This window comes from Sturnus vulgaris, chromosome 2, assembly GCF_052056855.1.
Source record: "Sturnus vulgaris isolate bStuVul1 chromosome 2, bStuVul1.hap1, whole genome shotgun sequence".
Taxonomy (NCBI): Eukaryota; Metazoa; Chordata; class Aves; order Passeriformes; family Sturnidae; genus Sturnus; species Sturnus vulgaris.
Genome location: NC_142244.1, coordinates 8683002 through 8707306, shown reverse-complemented (window position 1 = coordinate 8707306; position 24305 = coordinate 8683002). Strand labels below are relative to the sequence as shown.

The window sequence follows — 24305 nt, the reverse complement described above, 5'->3', positions numbered from 1 at the left end:
TAAGGAGACCTTTGTGGGTAGATTATCAGCTGCTTAGGTCTGTTTAGTTGCTGCTGATTTTTAGGCTGTGTTTGCACTTTTTCAGACGTGCCGTCGAATCCGTACGGAGTGCGAGTTGTAGAGCTGTCCCAAACCACGGCCAAGGTTTCCTTCAATAAGCCAGATTCACATGGAGGTGTGCCCATCCACCACTACCAGGTGGATGTGAAAGAGGTAGCCTCGGAAACCTGGAAAATAGTTCGCTCCCATGGAGTTCAAAGTAAGTAAGCAAAAAATAAATGGAAGTGTTTTAACTGAAAACAATGTCCAAGGAAAATACTGTAAGTATACCTTAACTGTCTTAGTCCAGTACCTGTATCTCTATATTAGTGCAGACCTCTCTACACCAGTTGGAAACAGTCCTGCAACTTTGTAGAAGTCAACTGTTACTTTTTTTATTTTAAAAATCTTTACAATTAAAAAAATCAAAAAATTTTTCCAAACATTTTTACAGTCCATGTTTCATGTCCAGCCAAAAGCCAGCTTGTGAAGCTATACCTTTCAAAGACGCTAGAAATGACAGTGTTTGAAAATGTGCATTATGTCTGCAGCTAAATTAAAATTTTTAAGTAAGCTGTTATATAATATTTAATCCTGGGCACTAATTACTGATTTTGAGCTATTTAGTAACTTTCTAAATGTTTCAAAAGCATATCATGTTTGTTCAAGAAAGATTAAATGCCCTCCAAAACGGTACTTACTTGCATGTGTCTTGGCAGGAAAAAAGCATAAACCGCCCTAAATAGAGTAGATTTTTAGGCTCCTGATGAGTTGAGGAGGTCATAGAGAGTAATGTTAACTCTTGTTAACATTAACATCCAAATCTGCCTTTTGGTGTTTTTAGTGCAATTTAAGGCAACCTCAACAGTTGATTAATACTTCAGGAGGTAAATGCTCTTGCAGCCATCAGCAAAATCACGGGAGAAAAAAATCTAATTGACAAATCTAATGAGGGTTCTCTCTTTCCCTTTTACATCCTGTAATCATACTAAAAATTTTGCACTAAACTGAACATGTTCAAAATTACAGAAGTAGTTCAAAGAAACATATAGTGAACATGTAGTTAACATGTATTCCATAAACAGGTTTATAACTCCTTTTTGTTTTCTTTACTTTCAATATGGTAACTGTGTGTATGAATGCAATAATGTAAATCATAGTAACATTCATTTTATTCCAGTATAACTTGAATTTCTTTCAATACTCAAAGATCTAAAGAAGACATTGAGTTTCCTCTATTTGCAGGGCAGGCACACTAATGTATATGGGTGTACTTCTTCCTTTCTTTTCATACAATGTTGCAGGTCAAGTTAGGGACTTTTATTCTCATAGCTACTTCCTTCAATGAATTTGCGATAATTTTTCTCTGATATGACCTATATCAAACAGTAAAACTGAAAGTGACCAGTCTGTGTAGGGTGCAAGGTACTCAAATGAGTAAAAACTCAATGACTACAAAGTCAATCAGTCAATCACACAGATGATTACTTTCATTGTGAAGCCAGAACAAAAAAAAATAGCTCACTATTAGCTCAGCAAAAAATATATTCACTTTATTCCCCATAAAACTTTCTTTCCTGTTATTTCTGTTGATGTGAAGTTTATTAAAATATTAATTGATTACAGTAGGAAAGATGTAATTTGACAGACCCTTGTTACTAGAGTTTACTGGAGCTGCCGTCTTCAAAAAATGTATTCTCCTTTTGAAGCATTCTTTCAGCATTGAGTGTTTTTAAGTTGTTGCTCTTTTTGCAGATTTCTGTATAACGTGAATTGATCTTGGAATCATTTTGGTCCAAGATTTGTTTGAATTCTGTGGTTCTAAAATTGGAGTAGAGTGATGGGTACAAATAATCTGCAGTTGTTATGCAGATGTTACCACCGTGCAGTAGGTTGTGAGTATTTAAGATCTCTGCTGCCATTCCTATTCATATCAAATAGTTCTTTGGCAGAAAGCTGTATTACTTCCTGCCTACTGTCAAAATATTTTCCCACATCTTCTGTTGTACACTTTCCTTTTTCACATGGATGATTTCAGGGGGTGTACTATCTTGCAAGCATATGTTTTCATCCTAATTTCAATGTCTCCTAACTCTTTGCTGAAAGGTTTTGTTGAGAAAACAAAATAGATCACACTTGCAATTTTGGACGTATTAAAGATACCTCTTAATAGCATATGTCAGCAAAAATCACTCCAAGTGATGACAAAAACTCGTAAATATGAAAACAACCTGAAATCTTGGTCTACAAAGAGTGGTGTAGCAACTACATAAATATTAAAAGGACAGTGGGCAATATTAAAAATTAATACTAGATTCATAATTAATTCATTATGTTTTTTGAAATCTCTACTGATATACCTCTGTATAGAAAGATTGTTACTGTATATCCTATATTTCTCTGAACTGCTCTCTGAACTATTTTAGAAATTAAAAACTACTTCAGATTGTCAAATATTTACTAAACAGAAGACAGCTTGTTTTCATAAATCTTATTGAAGCTACATTGTGTAGTTTTATAAGAAATCAAAAGCGGCCTGGTTGCATTTACCATAAGTTCCTGCAGATATTCTATAATAAGTTGAAAACTTGTTCTATTTGTGAAGTACTATAGGGTCAAATCAGAAAACCAAAACATGTTATCAAAGCACAGACGTAAGAATCCAAAACAGAAAAAGCTTTGGCAAATGGAATGTCAAAAAACAAAATTAGTGTTCTTTTTCAAAAAGGAAATGCTGCTAAATTTAACTGGAATCTTTCTGGAATATTGAGCCTTTACATGTTTCCTGGGCATTCAGAGGGTTTCAGCAATTTTTCTAAAATATCCATTTAAACTTCTCTCCATTTATATTTTGCCCTAATTGCATGTCATGTTAAGATAACCTCAAGATGCCCTCTCCAAAATCCCTATTTTCACTTCATGAAAGATTTTTCAAATTAACTTTTATTAGTGAGAAGGCTTTTATTTTCTTTCAGCTTTTTGAGACATTTAGGATACTGTATAGTCTATTAAAGGATAAAAACAAATACATGTTTATGAGACAGTTTCTGATTGTGCTTAAGTAACAAAGAACCACTTTCCTACGTGCCTCAACATCATCTCAGCTAAGTGAGGAGGATGTTTAGAATGCAGTCAGTTTTCTGTATTACACTTTGTAGTTGCATCATCATAATTTCCACACTCAGTCAATATTCCTTAATGGAAACAAAACCACTTTTTCCATCTGTTCACATTTTAGGGATGGTTTATGGCTGAGATTCAGATATAAATGCTGTGTACACAGGGACAGATAACTGCTTGCACATCTCAAGTGGTGGTGCATACATAATGCATGGGCCATGATTTTTTCCCAGCAGTAAGTGACAAAATATTCTGAAATTGTACAGGCTGGTTATTTATCAGTCTGATTCAACTCAGAAGTGGTAAAACTGCAGACCTTTCTTGCCACAATGTACAAAATGTGTAAATTTCAAAAACATCTTTCAAGGGAAAGAGACAGAAAAACCCTACATGCAGGAAAATGTTGTACCTGGAAGACTCTTAGAATTCCAATACAGAGATATTCAAGGCTAAACTGTCTTCTGCTCCCTCTCTACTGTGACCTAAAGGAATAGTGTAGTTGTCTTCACACAGTAACAAAGAACAACCATAAAGTGATAAAATTAGGGAAAACTGCTTTTTAAAATGAAACAAACCTCACAAAAATGTGGCTACAGAAGCAAGTTTATAAATAAAACATTGATAGGTCATTAATAGGTGTTTCAAAAGCTTTTTGAGAAGAATTACTCCTAATGCTAGCATGTCAATAATTTTCATCTGGTTAGGATCCAATAGCTATGTACAAAACCTTTTACAACTAAGATTATAATTGTTTTATTTATATGAAAACCTCGATAGATGCTTGTCGAAGTTATTAGGTCTTCTTCTTTAATCAGTCATCCAGTAAATACAAATAAGTTTAATCAGGATGATTAAGCAGTATGAAGTGGATTCTATGCAAATCCAGTCTGCAATTCTCTTCATTTTATGTTTTCTTCATAGAATCCCTCTAAAGGTGACTTTTGTCTCAAACTTTACTAGTTTGAGTTGTTTTCAGATAAGGAGAAAATTCTAGTCTTGGAGCTGTAACCAGGAATATCTATTTCCCTGTTTTCTCCCCTTTGTCTTTTATAATGAAGAAGATTTCATTTCAAAGTCTGTGCTGATTGCAGCTATTGAAGCAGAGCACAGAAAGTGAAGCAATCATCTGATACACCAATTTCAGTCTATTAAGGGATTTAAAATCATAATCAACACTCTCCTAGTTCAGCAAGAGATCAGAGAGCAAATGGCAGTGAGATTTTTCTGCACTTTTTAGATGCTCCTCTGCATATGAAAATAGTTTTGTTGCAGCAAATCCAACTTTACAGTGGAGTTCTCTGTGGACCAGAGTCCCAAGGGGAGGTGGTTGAGCAGGAAACACTCCCCTCAGGGCCCAGACATTTATGATTACTTCAAAAGTGAAAATAAACCCACTAATCTCGAAGTAGCAGAAGTGCAGATAGCAGTGGCAAGATGAATTCTCCAAGCAGAGTTTGCATCCTTCCACCCAGACAGGTAAATCCCTGAGTGTGGGCAGGTGCCCATCCACCATCAGTAATTTGTTAACCACAGATGAAGAGAATTTGCCAGGCTTTCTTCTGTAGCCACAAAGAAACCAGTGACGAGGTGTAAGACACCTGTGCTGGCAAAAATCACCTTACCACAATCCTCTGTGCAATTTTGTTTCTAAAGAAAGGACATTAACTGATCTGTTTCTGTCTAATCAACAAAGACTTAATGAGAAAAAACCTCCTTTATTTTTCCATTTAATGCAATACTGACTTTCCCAAGGAAGAAACAAGGCAGAGTCTCTGAAATTCAGTCCTTCACACTCAATCCCTCAGAAAGCACCACTGTTATAACTCTAATGGAGAAGCCATCAAGGTCTCGTTTTGTCTTAATAGCATTATAGACATTAGTAATTGTGTTTTACAGGCAGCAAATAATGCATTTGTAAAGAATTTGCTTTCACACAAATCCAAACCACAGCGGAAATGTGAAACCTGAAAAATGTGCACTCCCTGAAAACATTTGAATGTCTTCAACAGGAATACAAAACACTTTTATTTCCTTTGTTCTTCAATTTACAGGTAGACGAAGATTTTTATTTTAATTTTTTTTTCCAGAGCATTATATATTTCTCTGAGTGGAATACCAAGAAATAGAGGTCTCTTTCTAGTGCTACTCAATTTGCTGGGGATAGAACAACATGAGGAATACAATAAACACAATCCCATATTCAGATTACTGTTGAAATTCACCTGTGACATAGATGGATGGCTGGCACTCTCTTAGAGAAGAGAGACACATATTTGGATATTTGTAGAGCCAATACACACATCCACACACACCCCCCACCTTTGCTTCATCTAAACTACTTGTGTTTGTAAATTCTCAGATTTCAGACTAGGGGGAAGGGGTCCTGTTTCTAAGTATTGATCTTCTGTTGGTTTTTTTAGGCAAAAATTTTGATGAATTAATTTTTAATTCTTAAAATTCAATTATTAATGTTTTATATAAAAATTGATAAATTTGGAAGACTTCTTAAAGCAAGTCTTCTCATTTATTGAGTTTAGAGACGTTTGAGAAAGGTTTTAGGTTTCCTGAGTTTCTAGGGAAGTTGCTAATGTGTTAAAGCCTAGATAATTTAGAATTTCTTATATCAGGAACAATTTATAGCATGAAATGACGATCTTAAAACTCAGAAATGTCTTATCTCGCTTATTTTCCTGGAAAACAAAAATTGAAACAAAAACAACAACAAAAAAAAGAAACCTGAAACCAAATCTACCAAACACAGACTCCCTGAAAATGCAAACCAAACGCACCAACACAAAAACCCAACAGACTCAAAGCCTCTGATCTTCACTGGCATCTCTACGTCTTGCCTTTTTTTTTCAGGAGATATTCTGTTGAGTTTCAACCCTTTCAGTGAAATTATCCCATGATAATTAGTTCTTATAGGATGCTAGCATAAAGTAATTTCTACAATAGATAATTATATAAGCTAAAGTTATACATACATTTCCAAACTGTGGGGTAAAAAAGAGAAAGGTGCAGAAAATCATAAAAAACCTCATGTTAAACGAGATGCTTTTTTGAATCTGTTTATGTGTTTTGTATTTCAGTGGTGGAGAATGTTTTCTCTTTTTGATACTAGATTCTTCTTTGGATGGCAGAAAGCAGAAACTTTACAAATAATATGCGGAGTATAATACTAAGTATAATACTGTTCAATAACAAAAGAGCTACTTGTAAATGTATTTCATGCAAAGATATCAAAATATACCAAAAATAATTTATCAACATAAGTTTGCATTTCTTTAGTGAATATTTTACTAAAGGAGACAATCATTATTAAAGCCTTATGATAGCATAATCAGCCTATGGGCAAGAAGAAATGAAACATAAATGTTTTAACAGTTTTCCATTAGAAGGCAAAATGAAAGGATGAAAAATATTTCTATCTAAGAAATGTTGAAATCTTTATTCTTTCTGGAAGAAAAGAAAACCCTCAACAGGTCAACAACAAGTTGCATTATATTACTTTTCTGAAAAATAAACATAGCATACTGAGCTTGTACAGCATCTTAATTATATTCAAATTGAAGAACAATAACTGTAATATTTCAGTTTCAGCTAGTAAGGAGTTAGCCGGTTACAAGCACTAATGCAAATATTTACTTTCAACATAACTTTAGTTTTTTCTCTCTGGGTTTTAAACAATTTATAGCTCATGTCTGAAATAACTAATTATTTGTAATTTCACATTCAGATTTCAGCAGGTTCTGTTTATTTCCTTTTTTTATCTGAGTACACTAAATTTCATGTTCTTCATGAAATCCTAGAATAATTTAGGTTCCTAAATTCCTAAAAGTCCTGAAAGGAGCCTTGTCATCATCACCTCCTGTTCCCCCAGGTTGCAGCAGGGCCAAATTCCAAGTTTTTCTAGGACTTTGCCTTGAATTCTAAATGTCTGTGTGGATGGAAATTCCATATTTAGCAGTTTGGTTTTTTTCAAACCAGGTCCTGTCTCTAGTATTTTATTCAGAGGCTTTTAACTGAGTTTTAAGGTGCATTATAGAAGAAAAGTGTTTTCTGTTACCCAAGATATTCTTAAATTGCTTTGCTGGATGTTCTGGCTGGTACTGCTGCTCCTTTTACATGTTCTTAAAGTTAGAGGAAGTTATGTACACATCCCTGTTGATGAGGTGATCAAAACTTGAAGTCCTCTACCCTCTGTCTTGTGCTATTTAGTTTTGAATTAGCTATACCAATTAGAAGGTGTCCATGATGTAGGTTACTCATAATAAAAGTAAAAACAAAACATAAGCCAATAAATTTAAAATAAGTTCATCCCATTTTCTCTTTTAATTGTATATATATATTTAACATTCTAAAATGTTGTGGTGTGTTTTGATTTTTTTGGGGGAGGGTAGCAGGGGATTGGGGTTTTTGGGGTTTTTGTTTTCGTCTGTGCAGATCAGGTTTTTGGGTAAAACTACTAAACTTCATTTTCTGTCCTTAAGCAGGACATTTTGGTGGACATCATATGAACAGACATTCTTTCAGAAGACTTCAAAATTTTATTGAATCATAGAATTATAGACTGGTTTGGGTTGGAAGGGACCTTAAAGCTCGTCTCATTCCAAACATTCCATGGGCAGGGACACGTTCCACTAGATCAGGTTGCTCAGAGCCCTATCCCTGGAAATTTTCAAGGCCAGGCTGGATGGAAAAAGATATTATTTTCTATTATAAAACAAAGAAATTACTATCTCTTATTATTGAAATTGAGAGGAAATCTAATAGATGAATTAGTAATAATTCTCTTTAATTACCTCTTAGGTTGCAGGTTTTTGTGGAGACCCAGTGTCTTTACTGCTTCTTTCATACTGTAGCATGAAAGTATGTACCTCACTGAATAGTAAAACAGTTTCCTCATGTAACAATACTTCACCATTAAACCAGGAAGACTTTCAAATAGATTCCTGAGAGATACAAATCCCATATTATTAAATAATTTTTAATGAGTTTAATGATTAAGGAGAATATATCTGTATAATTTTTGAATCAAACAGAAATAAATTGCAAATAGTTTGGTAGGCTAAGTCAGCACTCAAAATTACTTTCAGAGTTGAAAATCTTCAAGGCAGAATTCATTAATTTCTACTGCAAGCTGCAAAAGCAGAAGGAAAAATGCATTCATCAGCCTGTCCCAAAGGGAAAATACATCTTGAGACATTTAATTCCTGGACATAACTGTCAGATTTGACTGTCTATGACATGAATTGTGATCACATTCAGTTCAACAACAACAGTTACTATTCCTGGGCAGTGTTTATGCCTTTCTGGAATACTATGTATTGCTCCACAAATCTAGAAGTACCTGAAGACTCAGAGGTTTTTGTATCTGTTAAATGATGGCATAAGCCATTCAGAAAACATTTCTGTGTCATGAATTGAGCTTTAGGATATTGTTCTTCATTTATCAGACTGTTAGGCAGGCAGTTTGAGAACAACAAAATCGTGGATGAAAAACCCCTATAAAGCTAGACAATAAAATATATTGTTGCTTTTTACCCAACTTTTAAATTATGTCATATTTATTGTCACATTGTCAGATTGACTGAAATTAGTGTTTTCATTTCAGAAATTGCACATTTTCAGTAGGCAATAATCGGTAATATTAAAAAAAAAAAATTATGGGTCATTCCTCTTATCAGTTAATACACTGATGATACAATTGATAAACCTAAGCTCTTTTTTTTCCCAAATAAAGTAAGTATTTAGCTTGATTCAAAAATATTTTTTTCAACTTAAAACCAGCTTTGAAATTAAATGAAGACAGGAATTGCATATATATACATACATTATTGTGCTATAATGTTTTAAGACCGGATACAAATAATATGAATAAAAAATGCTTAATATTTAAAAAAAATCCTAATTCTTGGGATAAAATGGCATTATGCAATTTGCTAATAAAGTTTTCCAGGGAAAGTTGTAATAAGAAAAAGAGTGAAAGAATGCATGCAGTTGTATAACCACTATAGGCTACAATTAAAAGTGAGGACAAAGACCAATTTTTATCCAATTTATTTTGTGTATATACCTGCATGTAAGAAAGCTGTTCAACCCTTTAATTCTGTCTCTATACTAATTTTGGCCTCCATCCAAATCTTTGCTGTAAGTCTTTTGTGGTTGAAAAGGTTGAACTGTATATAAATGTCTTAAACTAAATTACATGGATGGATTAGAGGGACTGGAAAGTGGGAAGTGTAAAGGGAAAACTATGTTCAAATACTTCAGGTTTTTATTCAGACCTGAAACATCAGGAGAAAAATATGTACTTTTCACATTTAAAGGTGAGTAAAATGTCATGAGAAGTGAAGAGAATCCAGACAATTTACTGCACAGCATGAGTTCAGAACTAAAAGGCACTGAGTTATGCAGATATAACCACTATCTGCACTTACTCTTTCTTTCCTTGTAATTCTGTGTCTGTAATCGCATTTAGTCAATCAGTCAAAGCTCATTGGAAAATGTGATTTATGGTTTTCTCAAGACACAGACTTGAAAATCTGTAAGAACAAATGGAAGATACTTTGATTGCAAGAGTATGTAGTAAATATTTTAATAAGAAATTAAGTGGAGAATCGGTCATTCCAAATGTATTTCACTTGATGCTGTTGTGAGAACTCTGGTCTATTTCCTATTTAGACCTTTCAGGCTTTTCATAACTGCACACTCCCAAGTAAATTTATGGTGAACAGCTGATCTGATGTAAAGGTCTTGCTGACATGGCTTGTAAAGGTAAATCTTATTAAGCAAAGAGTGATGCAGTGCAGTATTGGGTATGAATAACTGATAAATGAGCCACATGGCGCAGCTGCAAATTTTGCCTTTCGAGTGTGTATTGTATTCATCCACATTTATTGTACATGCTTGTCTACTTAGAAAAAGATAAAGGACATTTATGGAATATTTATGTGTATATAAACTTCTACTGCACTTTGTAATACAAACCAGAAAAGTTCTCCAGGATGAGAGAGTATTCTTTAAGTATTTTCAAGGTCGTTGAATGACAGAGTGGTTATGAATAGAGCTCTCCTTCAGCCACATACAAGAATGAGCAACAGAACAATAGCATGGCCTGATCTGTATTACATTTCACAGTATCTTTAAATTGATCTCTTTTTTATGACCTTTTTTCTGCCTCCCCATTTCTTTCTTCTTTGCAAGAAATAAATTATAGTATACAGGAGTAGGACAGGGATGAAGAAGAAAGTTATGAAGGAAAATTATCTTTGCATGTAAGAAGCAAAAGAACAGTTCTTGAAATCATCATTCATGTCAGCCTTGAGGTCTTTCTGTTTACAGAGTAGGGAATGTTAGGAAGGACGCATTTGGGATTATGAAAATGGCCTCTGTGGAGATAGCAGAAATCAGGAGCTACTTTATTCTTATTTCAAGTGGTGGTGGTTAGGTTTCTGACAGCTCCTGAATTGGGTAACAGAGCAAGTAGACTTTCTTTTCCTCACATTTTACATGCTCCACAGTTGAAAAGTGCATCGCTTAGAGGAGTGAAAGACAGAGCTCCTGTGTCAGAATCTGCTTCTTAGGCATCTCCAAGGCTGCAGCAACTTAAGTGAGAAAAGTCATGCGGATTTTACATATTCTGTTAATTACTGTTAGGAAGCAGAATTAGAGTGAAATTGAAAATGGAATTTTAAATAGCAGTCTTAACTGAGAGGCAAGTCTTGCTAATATATATGAATTTACCTATGAAAAATTCTCTGCTTCTCTGAGCATAGTAGTTAAAACATTCATTCCCTGTGTTCTCAGGTATTCCTTTGGCTTACCATTAAGAATTTCTGAATTCTCAACATCTGTTTTGTTTCACTGTAAGAGTACTGATATACTGATTATATGTAGTAATGGGAAGCTTAGGTCCATCTGATTAAGAGAGGCCACATCTAATTTGTATATAATGATACAGTACAGTTTTGTAACACCATGAGAAAACTAGTGAATTGCATTTTGTTAGACAAAACAACTTAAAGATGTTGTAAAGCCTCATAGGAAAAGAAATTGCTCTGCCACTGCAGAACTTTGCTGACAGCAGGAAGAAGGTGCAGTTGTTAAAAGTCATTATTTTCTTAGACTTTGAAGTCATTTTGGCCACAGCAATTAGTGACAGGACACAGTGAGGGGTCACAGTCTTAAGCTGCAGCAGGGAAAGTTCAGGCTGAACGTCAGGAATAATTTTTTTTCATAGAAAGAGTTGTTAAACTTAGGAAAGGACTACTCAGGGAATGGTGGTGGAGTCACCATCTCTGGAATTGTTCAAGAAATAAATGTATGTGGCAGCTGACAAAGTTGCAATTAGTCAGAGCTTGGACTTCATCTCAGAGGTCTTTTCCAACTGAAGTGATCCTGTGTTGTTGGTTTTTTTGTTGTTGTTGTTGTTTTGGGGGTTTTTGTTGTTTTTGTTTTGTTTTGTTTGTTTGTTTGTTGGGATTTTTTTTGTTTGCTTGTTTTTTGTGGGTTTTTTTTTTGTTTGGTTGGTTTTTGTTTTTTTTTTTTTTTATAAAAAGAGAATATCTTTGGCCCAATAATCAGCGACTAATTGAGGATAAGTTGCTAATTTAGACCTGAGTTTCATCCTGATATATTAAAAGCAGTCACCAGGATCTTCAGATGACAAACTATATGGATTTACTACACCTTGAACTAGTGTACACATTCAACAGGACATATTCCAGGTGCACCTGATGCTTAGAAGATACAGCTTTTGTCTGCTGTGAATTCAGGTGAAGCTTATCTCACTTTCTGCCCAGGAATTCATGAGTAGAGATTTTAATGTAGGATACCATTTTCAACTCCAGTTTTGTGTTGCAAATATCAAACGGGATGGAAGTCACAACAGGAACTCCAGTGTAGAAACAGCAAAAAAATGGGCAGGAAAAAGTGACATGCATGTAATTCTTTCTGCCCTGCAAGGGAGAGTGAGAGATTCTAGTTTCTGCCATGCATGAAATAGACTGGGATAGGATAGAGTTTGATTTATACAATTGAGGAATGAGACAAAGCGATATAGCTGCAGCAAGAGTAGAAGAATAGAAGGTATACATTCATAATTAGCTCCTGCCTCCCCTCTCAAAGTATACTTACTTCTTCAATAATCCAGTTTCCAACTTTGATATAAAACAGGGAATACATAGTAGCCTTGCCTACAAGCTAACAAGGAACATGTTTTTGTAGTCTTCTAATAAATTATCTTGTTTATTTTCTGGGATGTCTTCCAGTAACCATTCTTTTCAGCCTTGAAGGGTATTCAAAAAGAGAAAAAACAATAGGATAAATGACAGTGTAAATTATCTTAATAAGGACATTGATTGCCTTTCTGCATTGAGATTAGAATTGTTATTTTTTTACTATATTTTATAGTATTTTGTGTTCACTCAATAAAGTATTACTTACTTAGATGTCTTAATTCCAGTGTCTTTCTGTGTTCATATTGCCAATGTAAATTCTGTATATCCAATGCCTTCGAATTTTTTCTTACAGGATAATTTTAAAACTAATATCTACAGAAATTAAATTTGATTAATGAAAATGTTTAACTTAATCAGGTTTTATATCTAGCAGTATAATTTGTACTACTAAAATTGCAGCAATTATAGTGACATAAATATTTAACAATGAACCCTGCTGAGAACATTAGTCATATGTTAGAAAGCATTTTGAACAATACTTTCTTTTCACATCATAGGGGGAATATCTGGTGGAAATGCAAATCCCCATTGATTTCACTGTATTCATTTATTGTTTCATTAAAAACTTTTTAGTATAGTGCTTTTCAAGTGTCTGGCTGCTCCTCCAAGCAAAATCTTTGCATTAAGAATTGTAAAATAGTTTTATAGCAGAGGGCAAAATGGAGTTCCAAGAACCAAGACAGTATTCCCCTTTAATTTATAAAATCAGAAAATGTGTTTGGAAGGAATATCTGATATTTATCTGTTCCAACCTCCTGCTTGAATCAAGACTACTGCCAGTCCTAGGTCAGGTCAGGGGTGGTTTTTTTCTTTCAGTGCTTCATGTCTCTCCCAGTATATCAATATTTCTAACACCTGGTCTGAACATGCAGAAAAAAAAAAAAAATTCAGTCACTGACTTCTGTGCCAAAGTTCACCAGTCTCCATGAGGTCCAGGATTTGTATTGACTAAATTAATGCTTCTAAATGCTATGATAAGAAACTGTTAGCCATCATTGAACGTTGTTTAAATTATTGTCCAGTAAGTTGAAACACTGACAATGCTATGCACACACACACAAAAAAATTATTAAAGTATTTCTTAAAAGTTAGGTAATTCAAAGAGTGTTTGTTTTTGAAATGTATTTGAATTGTGTGGTTTTGAAGCTGAGTATGCATTTCCATTTTTACCTATTACATTCTGTAAAGAATTTTTTCATTCATGACACCTTTGTTTAGTTTAAGAAGATCTTACAGGGCATATCAGTTGTTTGAAGGATTGTTTATCTTGAACTTTATATTTAGTGGTACTTAAGAAATTTTTAATGGTCCATTCTTTCTTTTTCCACTCCTTTTCCTCTTCCATTTCCTTCTCTCTTTTCTATTTCCTATTCTTTAACTTCCATTTCCCTTTCCTTTAATACCTACAAGTGCCTTTTTTGGAAGTTGACTGCATTTTTAAAGATTTGGTATTAATCAGATGGCTTGGTCGTCATAAAAGTAGGAAAGGAAATGTAACTAAAAACTTAGAGAAAGGGATATTAAAGAGCGTGTGTTTGAAATACAAATTCCGTTTTAATGGTGATGGGAAACAAAATCTATCAAAGCTAGAAACTGATTGCACATGATTGCTGATAGAATGCTAATCAGTATAAGCAGCAGGATTTGTTCATCAAATATTCTATTTTATTGTCAGATTAGTATAGCAGACAAATTTGAAGAAGATATCAAGATAACATGGTCTATATTATCATTTGGAGTACAAATATTTTTTGTAAACCTAAAGCCTAAAAATAATGCGGTGTTTTTTTAACCTTCCTTTTTTTTTTTTTTTTTTTGAGCACTGCCTTGGTGATTTATTTTATATGCACTTCCTGAAAGTGTGTTTCTGTTCTGAATAAAGTTGTGGAAGGTGGAAGGTTTACTGATACAGTGATCTGTCTCAATAGATTGCTTTTGTTCCAGGAATGTTTTCTTTTATTCCCTGTGTGCTCTGCTGTTATCCTAATTAAATGCAAGTTGAACTAAGGGTGTTTTTTAAATAGATGAATTTCTAAAGAAAATCTATTCATACCTGAAGTTTGTTGAATGATGAACCCCATCTTCTGGATTCAGCCTGATTAAATATATATTAAATTATGTTGTCAGATTTTCTCTTTTCTAGGCACTGTAGTTTACACTGCTGCTTGCTTTATTTTCATTAATTTATATTGCTATGCATTTGGTTAACTACAATTTTCCCTATAAATTTTACTATAAATTACTTAATCTTTTCTGACTAGATTTATTTCAGTAGAAATAGATATCAAAGAAAATCCCAGAATACGGATTCTACTTTTGGTTCAGTTTGTAAAGTGGCATCTCAAAATCCAGCCCAATTAAAATTAAAATTAAATGCATGGAAGAAAGGAGCTTAACATGGTAATTGTGTTTTAATATGTTATATATTAATACTAATAAAAATATTAAAGCCATTTCTGCCAAATGCATTTTTAATGTCAGCTACTGAAAAGTATTTTGTAAAGAAATTACTCATGTTAATGAACATTAGATTATATTAATTATACCTGATCTACTACACTGTATATCTTTATTCATGGCTTATTATTTGTATTCACAGTTAAATAAACCATTAATGGTTTTATTAAAAATAATATAATAATTATACGTTATAGTGCAAAGAATTATGGAAATTCCGGGAACAGAATCATTTTATCAGATTATTAAAATGGTTACATTTGTTTTTGGTGTTTCAGGGAATTAAAGTTAGATATTGTCTCCAATTTACCAATGATTTCACTGACAGTATGATTTGCTATCATTATCTTTTTTTCATAGAATGTGCAACTTGAAATATTTTCATTATTAAAGTTCATTTTTTGGTGTTAGCTGAATTCTGACATTTATAGCCAGATGCTTGAATGAGTATTTATGAAATTAATTGTTATTTGGGCAGGCAGACAGATGGAACTGAGACAGCCTGGCTGTTTCTGCATATGAATTAACATTTTGTCTATTGTGTAGCAAAATCCCTTTTCTATTTTTTCCCCTGTATTTCTCCCCCGTGGCAATTTCTAACTTCATTCTGTCAATATTTCTGTGAGCTAACTGTGAGTCTCAGCTAGAAAAAAGAGGTTTTATACTCCTCCTCCTACTGTGCAAACACACAGAATAAATAAAACAGTTGTTGCTTATCCCAGGCAGACAGATTTTGGGCAAAGTTCCTCATATTCTGTAACATCTACAAGAGTCTCAGACATTTGTACAGAATCTTGTTACTTTACCACCTTAAGTTGCTCACTGCTGTCTTCCCATGACTTTTTCTCCTGCCTTTAAAACAGCATGAATCATCATCACAAAGAGAAACCTGTTTAAGCTTCATAAAAATGCTATTCTTTTTTTTTTTTTTTTTTTTTTTTTTTCCCCTCTGAAAGAGATTCAGGTATTTCCCGGGGACTCAGTTTTTTCCTTGGGAGTAATAAAATAATGAGTAATGGGTGCAGCAAAGTGCTGTTAAATCAAAACATTGCACTTATTAACATGCACAGTAGTCAGGCTGCATTCATCCTCTGTAGTAACATAGATTCATATTAGAGGGAGGGAAGTAAGAAAAAAACCCCAAACCACTCTCGAATTTGTAATGCTTCTTTCTTTGACAGAAATTTCAGTCTGCCATCACAATCTCAGATATATAGGAGTGAAGATGTTATTTCAGCAAGAATATGTCTCAGCTACTTTGTTTCAAGATAAATTTATATCCTTCTTCAGTTAGATCTGATATCCTCAAGGGATTGAATGTGGAACTGCAAAAACATTGTTCTGTGCAGCAGATACCTCTCCAATGAGAGCAGTGTAACAATGTGGTATTTCTGTTAATTAACCTCATCTAAGATCCACTTTGGGATTAATGTAGAGGAACTGTACTGCTAGTTCCCCTAACCTTCTTTTCCTCGGTGATGGTTTATGCAATATATCACAATTCTGAGAAGGTTTCTGAGGCAGATGACTTCAGTGGAAAGACAGTTTAATATGCCAGATATTTTTCCTCTCACTGTGCTGTAATAAAGTAGCATAAACAACCCACCCTGGACCAGAGAAGCAGCTGGGGAATTTTGTTTTAGCTTTACTGACTTGGATTTATGATACAATTTATTTCACAGCAAATCTTGTGTTAGATTCTGCTTTCCCATGGTTCATTTTGACAGCAGTTAAAATTCTGCAACAATAAAAAAACTTTTCTAGATGAAATGCTTGTAAGCCATATTTTAAATATTATGAAGTTCTACATTTTTTTTCATCATATTTCTGTGGGGTTTTCTTCCTGTACTGTGTTAATTTTTTACTTCATTAGATTTGCTTGCAAATTGCAAGAATCTCTATAGTAAAAAGAAGGACTTTATATTTAATATTGCTTAAACTTTAGGATTAATTTATTATCATATAATAGCTTAAACTGATTTTTTTTTATTCAGTAAGTTTTAATTCTTTTCTGTTACTGTGTTTCTTTTTAATTTCTGGTTGACAAAATTAAAAAATGCAACCAAACAAGCAACAATATTAATGGCAAAAATATTAATAATTTTGTGTTAAAGCCTTAATCTAGCGTACTAAACCAAAACAAATATACCTGGTAACTTCTTGTGTCATGATGTCCTCCAAGGGTACCTTGACACTTAAAGCTTCATTTATTATTGGATAAAACTAAGCTCTGAGCTGTTGTGCATCATGTTAATTTATTAATTAACTAACTTAAATTAGATAATTTATTTAATTTGGAGAGTTCACAGGAGAGTGTTCTGCTTTTCCCTCTTTGGAGTATTCCTTCCCAATCTGCTCCTCAATCTAATCAGTCACTAAGTGAATAATCCCACCAAAATCAATCTACAAAATTGAATTCTCCAGCTAGAGCTCACAGATACTATGCTTAGAAAGACAATATATACTGATAGAACAGCTAGAAAAAATTGGAAAATCTCAAATGATACTGTGAAAGAAACTGATTTCACTTTCAGTATATCTGGAACTTGATATCCTTCAATAAATATGCCCATGGTATAATGTACACATACGGTGTGCATTGGTGGATTGCTTCTTTTCACATTTATGCATTGAATGTGAAAGAAATCAAAATATTCATTGTGGTCAGGGCTATTTTCCTGTGAGAAAAATTTATTTGTATATGGAAAGATGAATAAGTTGACTTTATACTTAAATAACAGATGCACACATTGTAAAAAAATCTTAGCTAGTTTATGAAGTATTTTCTTCCAGTCTCAACTCCTAGCAAGCAATGAAATTTTCATTTCTCTTAGATTACTCTTCAGTCCCGCACTTTTGTTGCACTCTCTGAGACAACTTCTTTATCTTACTTACACCAAGTATTCTTTTATAACTGGAGTATGTATTCTAATCCAGAATGGTTCTATTCTTTGTTTTTTCAGACTGCCATACTTTTTTTCAGACTTTTCCTACATATATAATATATTCACATCACACTATCACTAAGCGGGTCCAGGTTTTGAGGACATATTACTCTTAATAGATATATCTGGGTGAATTCCACAAATGTAATTGCAAAAGTCATTGTTTCTAGACACATCGTGCAGTGCAGGGGATTCTAAAATATACACTGATTCTTTAAATATTGCATGTATAAGTAATTTTATTCATTTCTATAGGTCCCAGGAGTGTTTAGAAAATCGCATCCTTAGGTTTCATGTAGTTAACACATTTGCATTTTCTTAAATGTAGACTCATAGTCGTGCTTTTATGTTGTTTAAATTTTAAAAACATTTACATTAGCACTAATATTTGGTATGCCCTAAGGTTTATTTTCAGTGAAATTATTCATCCTTGGAAAGTAATCATGGCTGAAAGGCAAGTCAAATACTGCTACTGCTTAGTTAAGTTTTAAATTTCATCTTAACAGAACCCAATGTTTTATCTCCTAATTCTATTCTTATTCTCATGATGATACATTACTTTTTCATGACATGATTATACGTTAGAGTTCAATATTTTTGAATCTCATAAAATGATAAAGCTAAAACATGCTGGAAGACATACAATTCTATTGCTCTATTTACAAGAAAACAGTGATGTTTCAATGGCAAATTCGTGCAAAATGCTCATATAGAGCATGAAATGTAGAAGTTACTGTTTTTCCAAATTCATTAAATCCATTTAGCTTCACGTTTAATAGAAACTCTGTCGGACTGCTGTAGAAACTAAAGAAATAGAAATTCTAAGAAATCTGGACTGAAATCAATAAAAAAGAATATGGAAGAAATAATTATGCTTTCGTTGAATACATAGCTTGAAAAGAAGGCCTGAAGCAACTAAAAAAATACTCCTTTATAATGAAAAAATTGTGCTCCCTAGGAGTTGTGAGAGATACTGCTGGCTCTTTTTTAAGATATTACATTTCTACAGCCACTTGTAAAACATTACAGCCTCTGCTTTCCTGGGCAAGACAAATGCTGTTGTGCTCCCAGTCAAGTCCATCTAATTTCCATCCATTCCCCAGTGTGAATCTGACATATGGAGAGCTCATCACAGAGCTGGCAAACAGCAAGCACGCAATTGCTGGAGAGACAATAAAAGGAATATTTCTTCTAAAGGCAGGATAGTGCTCCAAGAACTCTGCATGGATCCAAGCTTCCAAGTGTATACTCAATATTACTTTTTAGTAAATACAGTATTATGATACTATTTATAATGTATTCTCATAAAGGTTTCCAGAATCCAACACTGTTTTCCTGGATTTTACTTCTAGATTTACTGTTGTATGCTTAGTGCTTTTTGGCAAGCTTTACGCCTGTTTTCTGCTTCAGATTGCACCTTTAGGTAGAATCATAGAGCTAGATTGTGTGAATGATCACTGTCAGGAGTTCAGTCTTGATTTTTGAAATCATGTCCTAAATTCCCACCTTTTTGCTTCCCAAAGTATTTTTGTTGTTGTTATAATTTGATTGTTATTATTACTTTTAATTTATGTATTTCCATACACCTCCTCTGAAATATGTACAAAGCTGCCAAATTCTCTTTCAGGTCCTCATCAGATAACTCAGATCTCTTGCTTTGATTATCATAGGCATCTTTCATTTTAGGTCTTGAACACATTTTTGAACTGGCAGACCAGAGCACCAAAAAGTCACCATCCATGTGCATGGAGCCACATTTTGGAGTGTAGATGAAGGACAGTTGATCCTGCTGTCCATGAAGGAAAAATGGCAAGTTATGAACTGTATGAAGGTGTCTGGAACACACATTATGTGCCAGTTGCCAGCAAGGAGGATGGAAAAATTCCATAATGTTTTTGCCAGATTCATGTCTCTTATGTGTGACAGGTTGACCCTGGCTGGATACCACTTGACCACCACAGCTGCTCTGTCACTCACCTTTGAAATTTTCCTTCCTTCCCAACTTAACCTCCTCCCCACAGGAAGACAGGGAATGGAGATAATGCTTACAGAGCCACTCGGTTGGAAGAGACCTTCAAGATCATCAAATCCAACCCATGCCCTAACACCTCAACTAAACATGGTACTGAGTGCCACAGCCAATCGTTTTTTAAACACATCCAGGGATGGTGACTCCACCACATTTCCAGGCAGGCAATTCCAGTGCTTTATCACTCTTTCCATAAAAAACTGTTTCCTAATATCCAACCTAAATTTCCTTTGGCACAGCTTAAGACTGTGTCCTCTCATTCTGCCAGTTGCTGCCTGGAGAAAGAGACCAGCCCCACCTGGCTACAGCCACCTCTCAGGAAGCTGTAGAGAGTGGTAAGGTCTCTGGACACATTCGAGCATCTCAAGGTCCTTCCTAAACTGAGGGGACAGAACTGGACACAGCACTCAAGGTGTGGCCTCACCAGAGCCAAGTACAGGGGAAGAATGACCTCCCTGCTCCTGCTGGCCACACTGTTCCTGACACAGGCCAGGGGCCATTGGCCTTCTTGGCCACCATGGCACACTGCTGGCTCATGTTCAGCCTGACATCAATCACTACCCCCAGGTCCCTTTCTGCCTGGCCACTGTCCAGCCACTGTCCCCAGCCTGTAGTGCTGCAGGGGGTTGATGTGGCCAAAGTGCAGAAGTTGGCACTTGGATTTGTTAAACTTCATCCCATTGGACTCTGCCCATCCATCCAACCATTCCAGGTCTCTTTGCAGAGCCCTCCTACTCTCCAGAAGATTGACACATGCTCCCATCTTGGTGTCACCTGCACATTTACTGATGGGAGACTCAGTCCCCTCATCCAGATCATCAGTGAAGATATTAAACAGGACTGGTCCCAGCACAGATCCCTGAGGGACACCACTTGTGCCTGGCTGCCAGCTGGATGCAGCACCATTCACCACCATTCTCTGGGCCCGGCCATCCAGCCAGGTCTTAACCCAGCAGAGTGCTCCTGTCCAAGCCATGGGCTGCCAGCTTTTCCACGAGTTTACTGTGGGAGACAGTGTCAAAGGCCTGGCTGAAGTCCAGGTAGATAAAATCCACAGCCTTTCCTGCATCTACCAGGCGGGTCACCTGGAGTTCATCACACGTTGTTCCTGCTGCTGCTCGTGGAGTTCTTCCCCTGCTCCAGCACAGGGTCCCTGCCATGGGAGACACTTCTCTATGAACTACAGCAAAGTGAGTCCATCCCATGGGCAACATCCACGAACTTCTCCAGCACGGGTCACTCTTCCCTTGGATCAGTTCTTCAAGGACAAGCTGCTTCAGCGTGTTTGCCCACAGGGTCACAAGTCCTGCCAGGAAACCTGGCTGTCTGCAGGGCTGTTCCTCTCACATCTTCATCCCACTCTTCTCTGGCCTCAAATACATCTGCACAACAACTTAAATTCTTAAATATGTTATCACAGAAGACTACTGTCACTGACGGGCTCAGACTTGGCCAGCAGAGAGTCCTGGGGTCTGCTGGGATTGGCTTTGTCAGAGATGGGAGAAGCTTCCAGCACCTTCTCACAGAAGCCACCCCTGTAGCAGCCTTGCTACCAAAGCCTGTGTGTGTAAAACTCCATACACTGCTCACAATCTGAACATAAAATATCGATCCCCATCAAGGTCTTTAATTGTTGCCTGTGGGTTCTCTAACACTGACTTCACTGTTCCTTCACAAGCATAACTTGCTCACTCACAGCAATGATTTTATGAAGATGAAAAAGGGACTATTAGTACTCCAGAAAAAAAAGCTAAGTTTGAAAGCAATGGATTGTCAGAATATGGGACTCGTTAATTTACAAGTGAAGAAAGCAAATTATGGAATTGTTTTACTTTTCTTTTTGTAAATTTATTGCTTAGTCAAATTTTATTCTTTTTTTTTTTTTTCTTTCCTTTAGCTATGGTTGTCCTGAGCAATTTGGAACCAAATACAACATATGAAATCAAAGTAGCTGCTGTAAATGGAAAAGGGCAAGGAGAGTATAGCAAAATTGAGATCTTTCAGACCTTACCTGTCCGTGAGTAATACTTGTGTTGTTAAATGAAAATTTTTATTATTATTATTATTATTATTATATTCTAGATTTGAATTATGATCCACTGAAGGTAATGTTTCAGTTTTATAATCCACTCCCCAGTGTAACATCAGTCTTTACATTGTTTCTCAGAAATCATGTTTTGTTATTTCGCCCTTTCAAGAAATATGAGTGAACTTAAATTGGAGAATTTATCCAATTATCTTACATTTTTGAGATTCAGAAAGTCTTTATTTGATATAATGGAGCAAAAACCATGAGAGATACTAGAATAAGGAATTTTTCTCATTAGCATTCAGGATATTATCCACATCTAACAGAAGTGAATTGGCCATTTCTGGAGACATTTCTTCACCAAAATATGGTGCTATTGTTCTGCAATTATCAAGCTTCAAACAGAAATCTTAAGCTACGGAAAAAATGATGAGAATAAATTGCTTTAACTATGACTATATGCAAATGAGAAATTCTATGAAACCAATTCTGTATTTGTAGTAACTATAGGCCAGAGATTCAAATTAAAATATTAAGGGCAAATGAAAAATATTTTTCTTAAATTATCTTTAAATAGAAACAACAATAAATAAATTAAATACACAGAGAGAAGCAAAGCAAAGGAACTACCAGATGGCAGTGTATAGTAATCAAACAGGCATATTGAAATACATCAGCATCTACTGCTAGACCAGTCTGTCATAAATCTGTTGCAACTGAACTGTTTCCTGAATAGGCCATTGCTCAGTGTAGCTAATACTGGCCCTAAGGGAATGAACAATATAAGTAATGTAACTACGAGGAACACAAAATATTTATATAATAAGTATAATATAATATAATATAAATATATAAATTATACATTTCTTCTGTCCCAAACAGTAACTTGGCAGCTTTCAAATTTCTTTTTCATTGAAGCATATAGATATTCTAAATATATTTCAGGACAGATAAAATAGCTTGATGGAAGAACGAAAGAAACTGAAAGACATTATATATATATACATATATGTATGTATGTATACATTTGCTATCTGATAGAAAGGTAGGTAAGTTTTATGTTTTGATCTAAGTAAGTTTATCCTTACTTTAATAAGTGCTAAACACAAATGATACAATTATTTCTAAAAGAACAGTATCTCTCTGGGTAAATGCTCATTTACATATTTTGAAGATAAGATACTTCAGTATATGTTCATTTAGGATCTCTTTTAAAAAATGTAATAGGCATTGCATATAGAAAAGGTAACCTGTGAATTTTTCACTAGAGAAGGGTCTTAAAGTGTCTGTTAATCTTTTGATTGCATGTTTAAGACTACCTTTGTTTTCTCATTATAATTAAGACATTGGGTTATAGTTTTTAAAATATTATTCTTTACATTTACCCTTGATATTGACTTGTCTAAGAAGTTATTCTTAGATAACTTTTATCTAATTTGACTTGATGCATTTATTGGAGAGTAAATTTACTTTAAATTCAAAAACTGTATTGCAATTCAGAAATCTTACATAAGATTAAAGGTTGTGCTTCAGTTATCAATGCTTACCTGTAAGGGAGTGTCTTTTAAACTTCAATATGAGTAGCAGGTTACCAGCCTTGCTGAATTGATGACTGAATGATTTTGGAAGGAAATTCCATTTAAAAGTGTTGGAAGTCAGAAGGTCTCAAAGAAATGAATATTTATTTCATACTTCACATAATTTTGCTTCCTTGTATAAGGAATCTACATTAAGACACATTTCAAGCACAGTATTTAACATTCTTATAAAGGATGTTTTGTAATGCCTAGAATGATCGTATTGATTTTAAGATTTTGATTAATATTATAATGGACAAGTTCCTGGCTGTAATTTAAGACTTATCTCATTGCTGAACTATTATTAATTATTATTATTATTATTATTATCATTATCATTATCATTATTATTTACTGTTTGTTTCCTTATTTAGGGGAGCCAAGCCCCCCTTCAATTCATGGACAACCAGAGAGTGGCAAGAGTTTTAAACTTAGCATAACTAAACAAGATGATGGAGGTGCCCCTATACTGGAATATATTGTCAAATACAGAAGTGTAAGTATTTCAGTTAATCAAAATAAGTGAATTATGCTTGTTAATATCTGCTCTTAATGTAGAGAAAATTGTTGATATTATTTGAAATTTACCAAAGTGGTTTGCATTCCAGAAAATAATAATAATAAAAAAAAATAAATATATAGTATGTTTTCTTTTGTAACAAGGTTGCAGATGTCAGATTATAAAATAAAAATTTTAAACAGAAAAACAAAAAGCACTCAGCCGTTCCTAAAGGTATGCTGAAAATTCATCTTATCAAGAAAATTATAATATTTTTCAGTTGTGTAGCAAAAGCGGGACGTTTATACTCAACTTTTAAAAACATAATAAATTAGCAAACATTAAAATTACACACTTAAAGGTTGATT

The 24305-nt window shown here is 34.4% G+C and overlaps 1 protein-coding gene across 1 annotated transcript in view; it reads left to right on the top strand.

Moving 5' to 3' along the window:
• The window catches only part of NCAM2 (neural cell adhesion molecule 2), a 261608-nt gene that overhangs the window by 200052 nt on the left and 37251 nt on the right, over positions 1–24305 (top strand). Inside the window, exons 12-14 of the mRNA XM_088157760.1 lie at positions 86–259; positions 21730–21849; positions 23813–23934. Of these exons, the coding sequence (XP_088013886.1) occupies positions 86–259; positions 21730–21849; positions 23813–23934 (416 nt within the window). The remainder of the gene's footprint in view (positions 1–85; positions 260–21729; positions 21850–23812; positions 23935–24305) is intronic.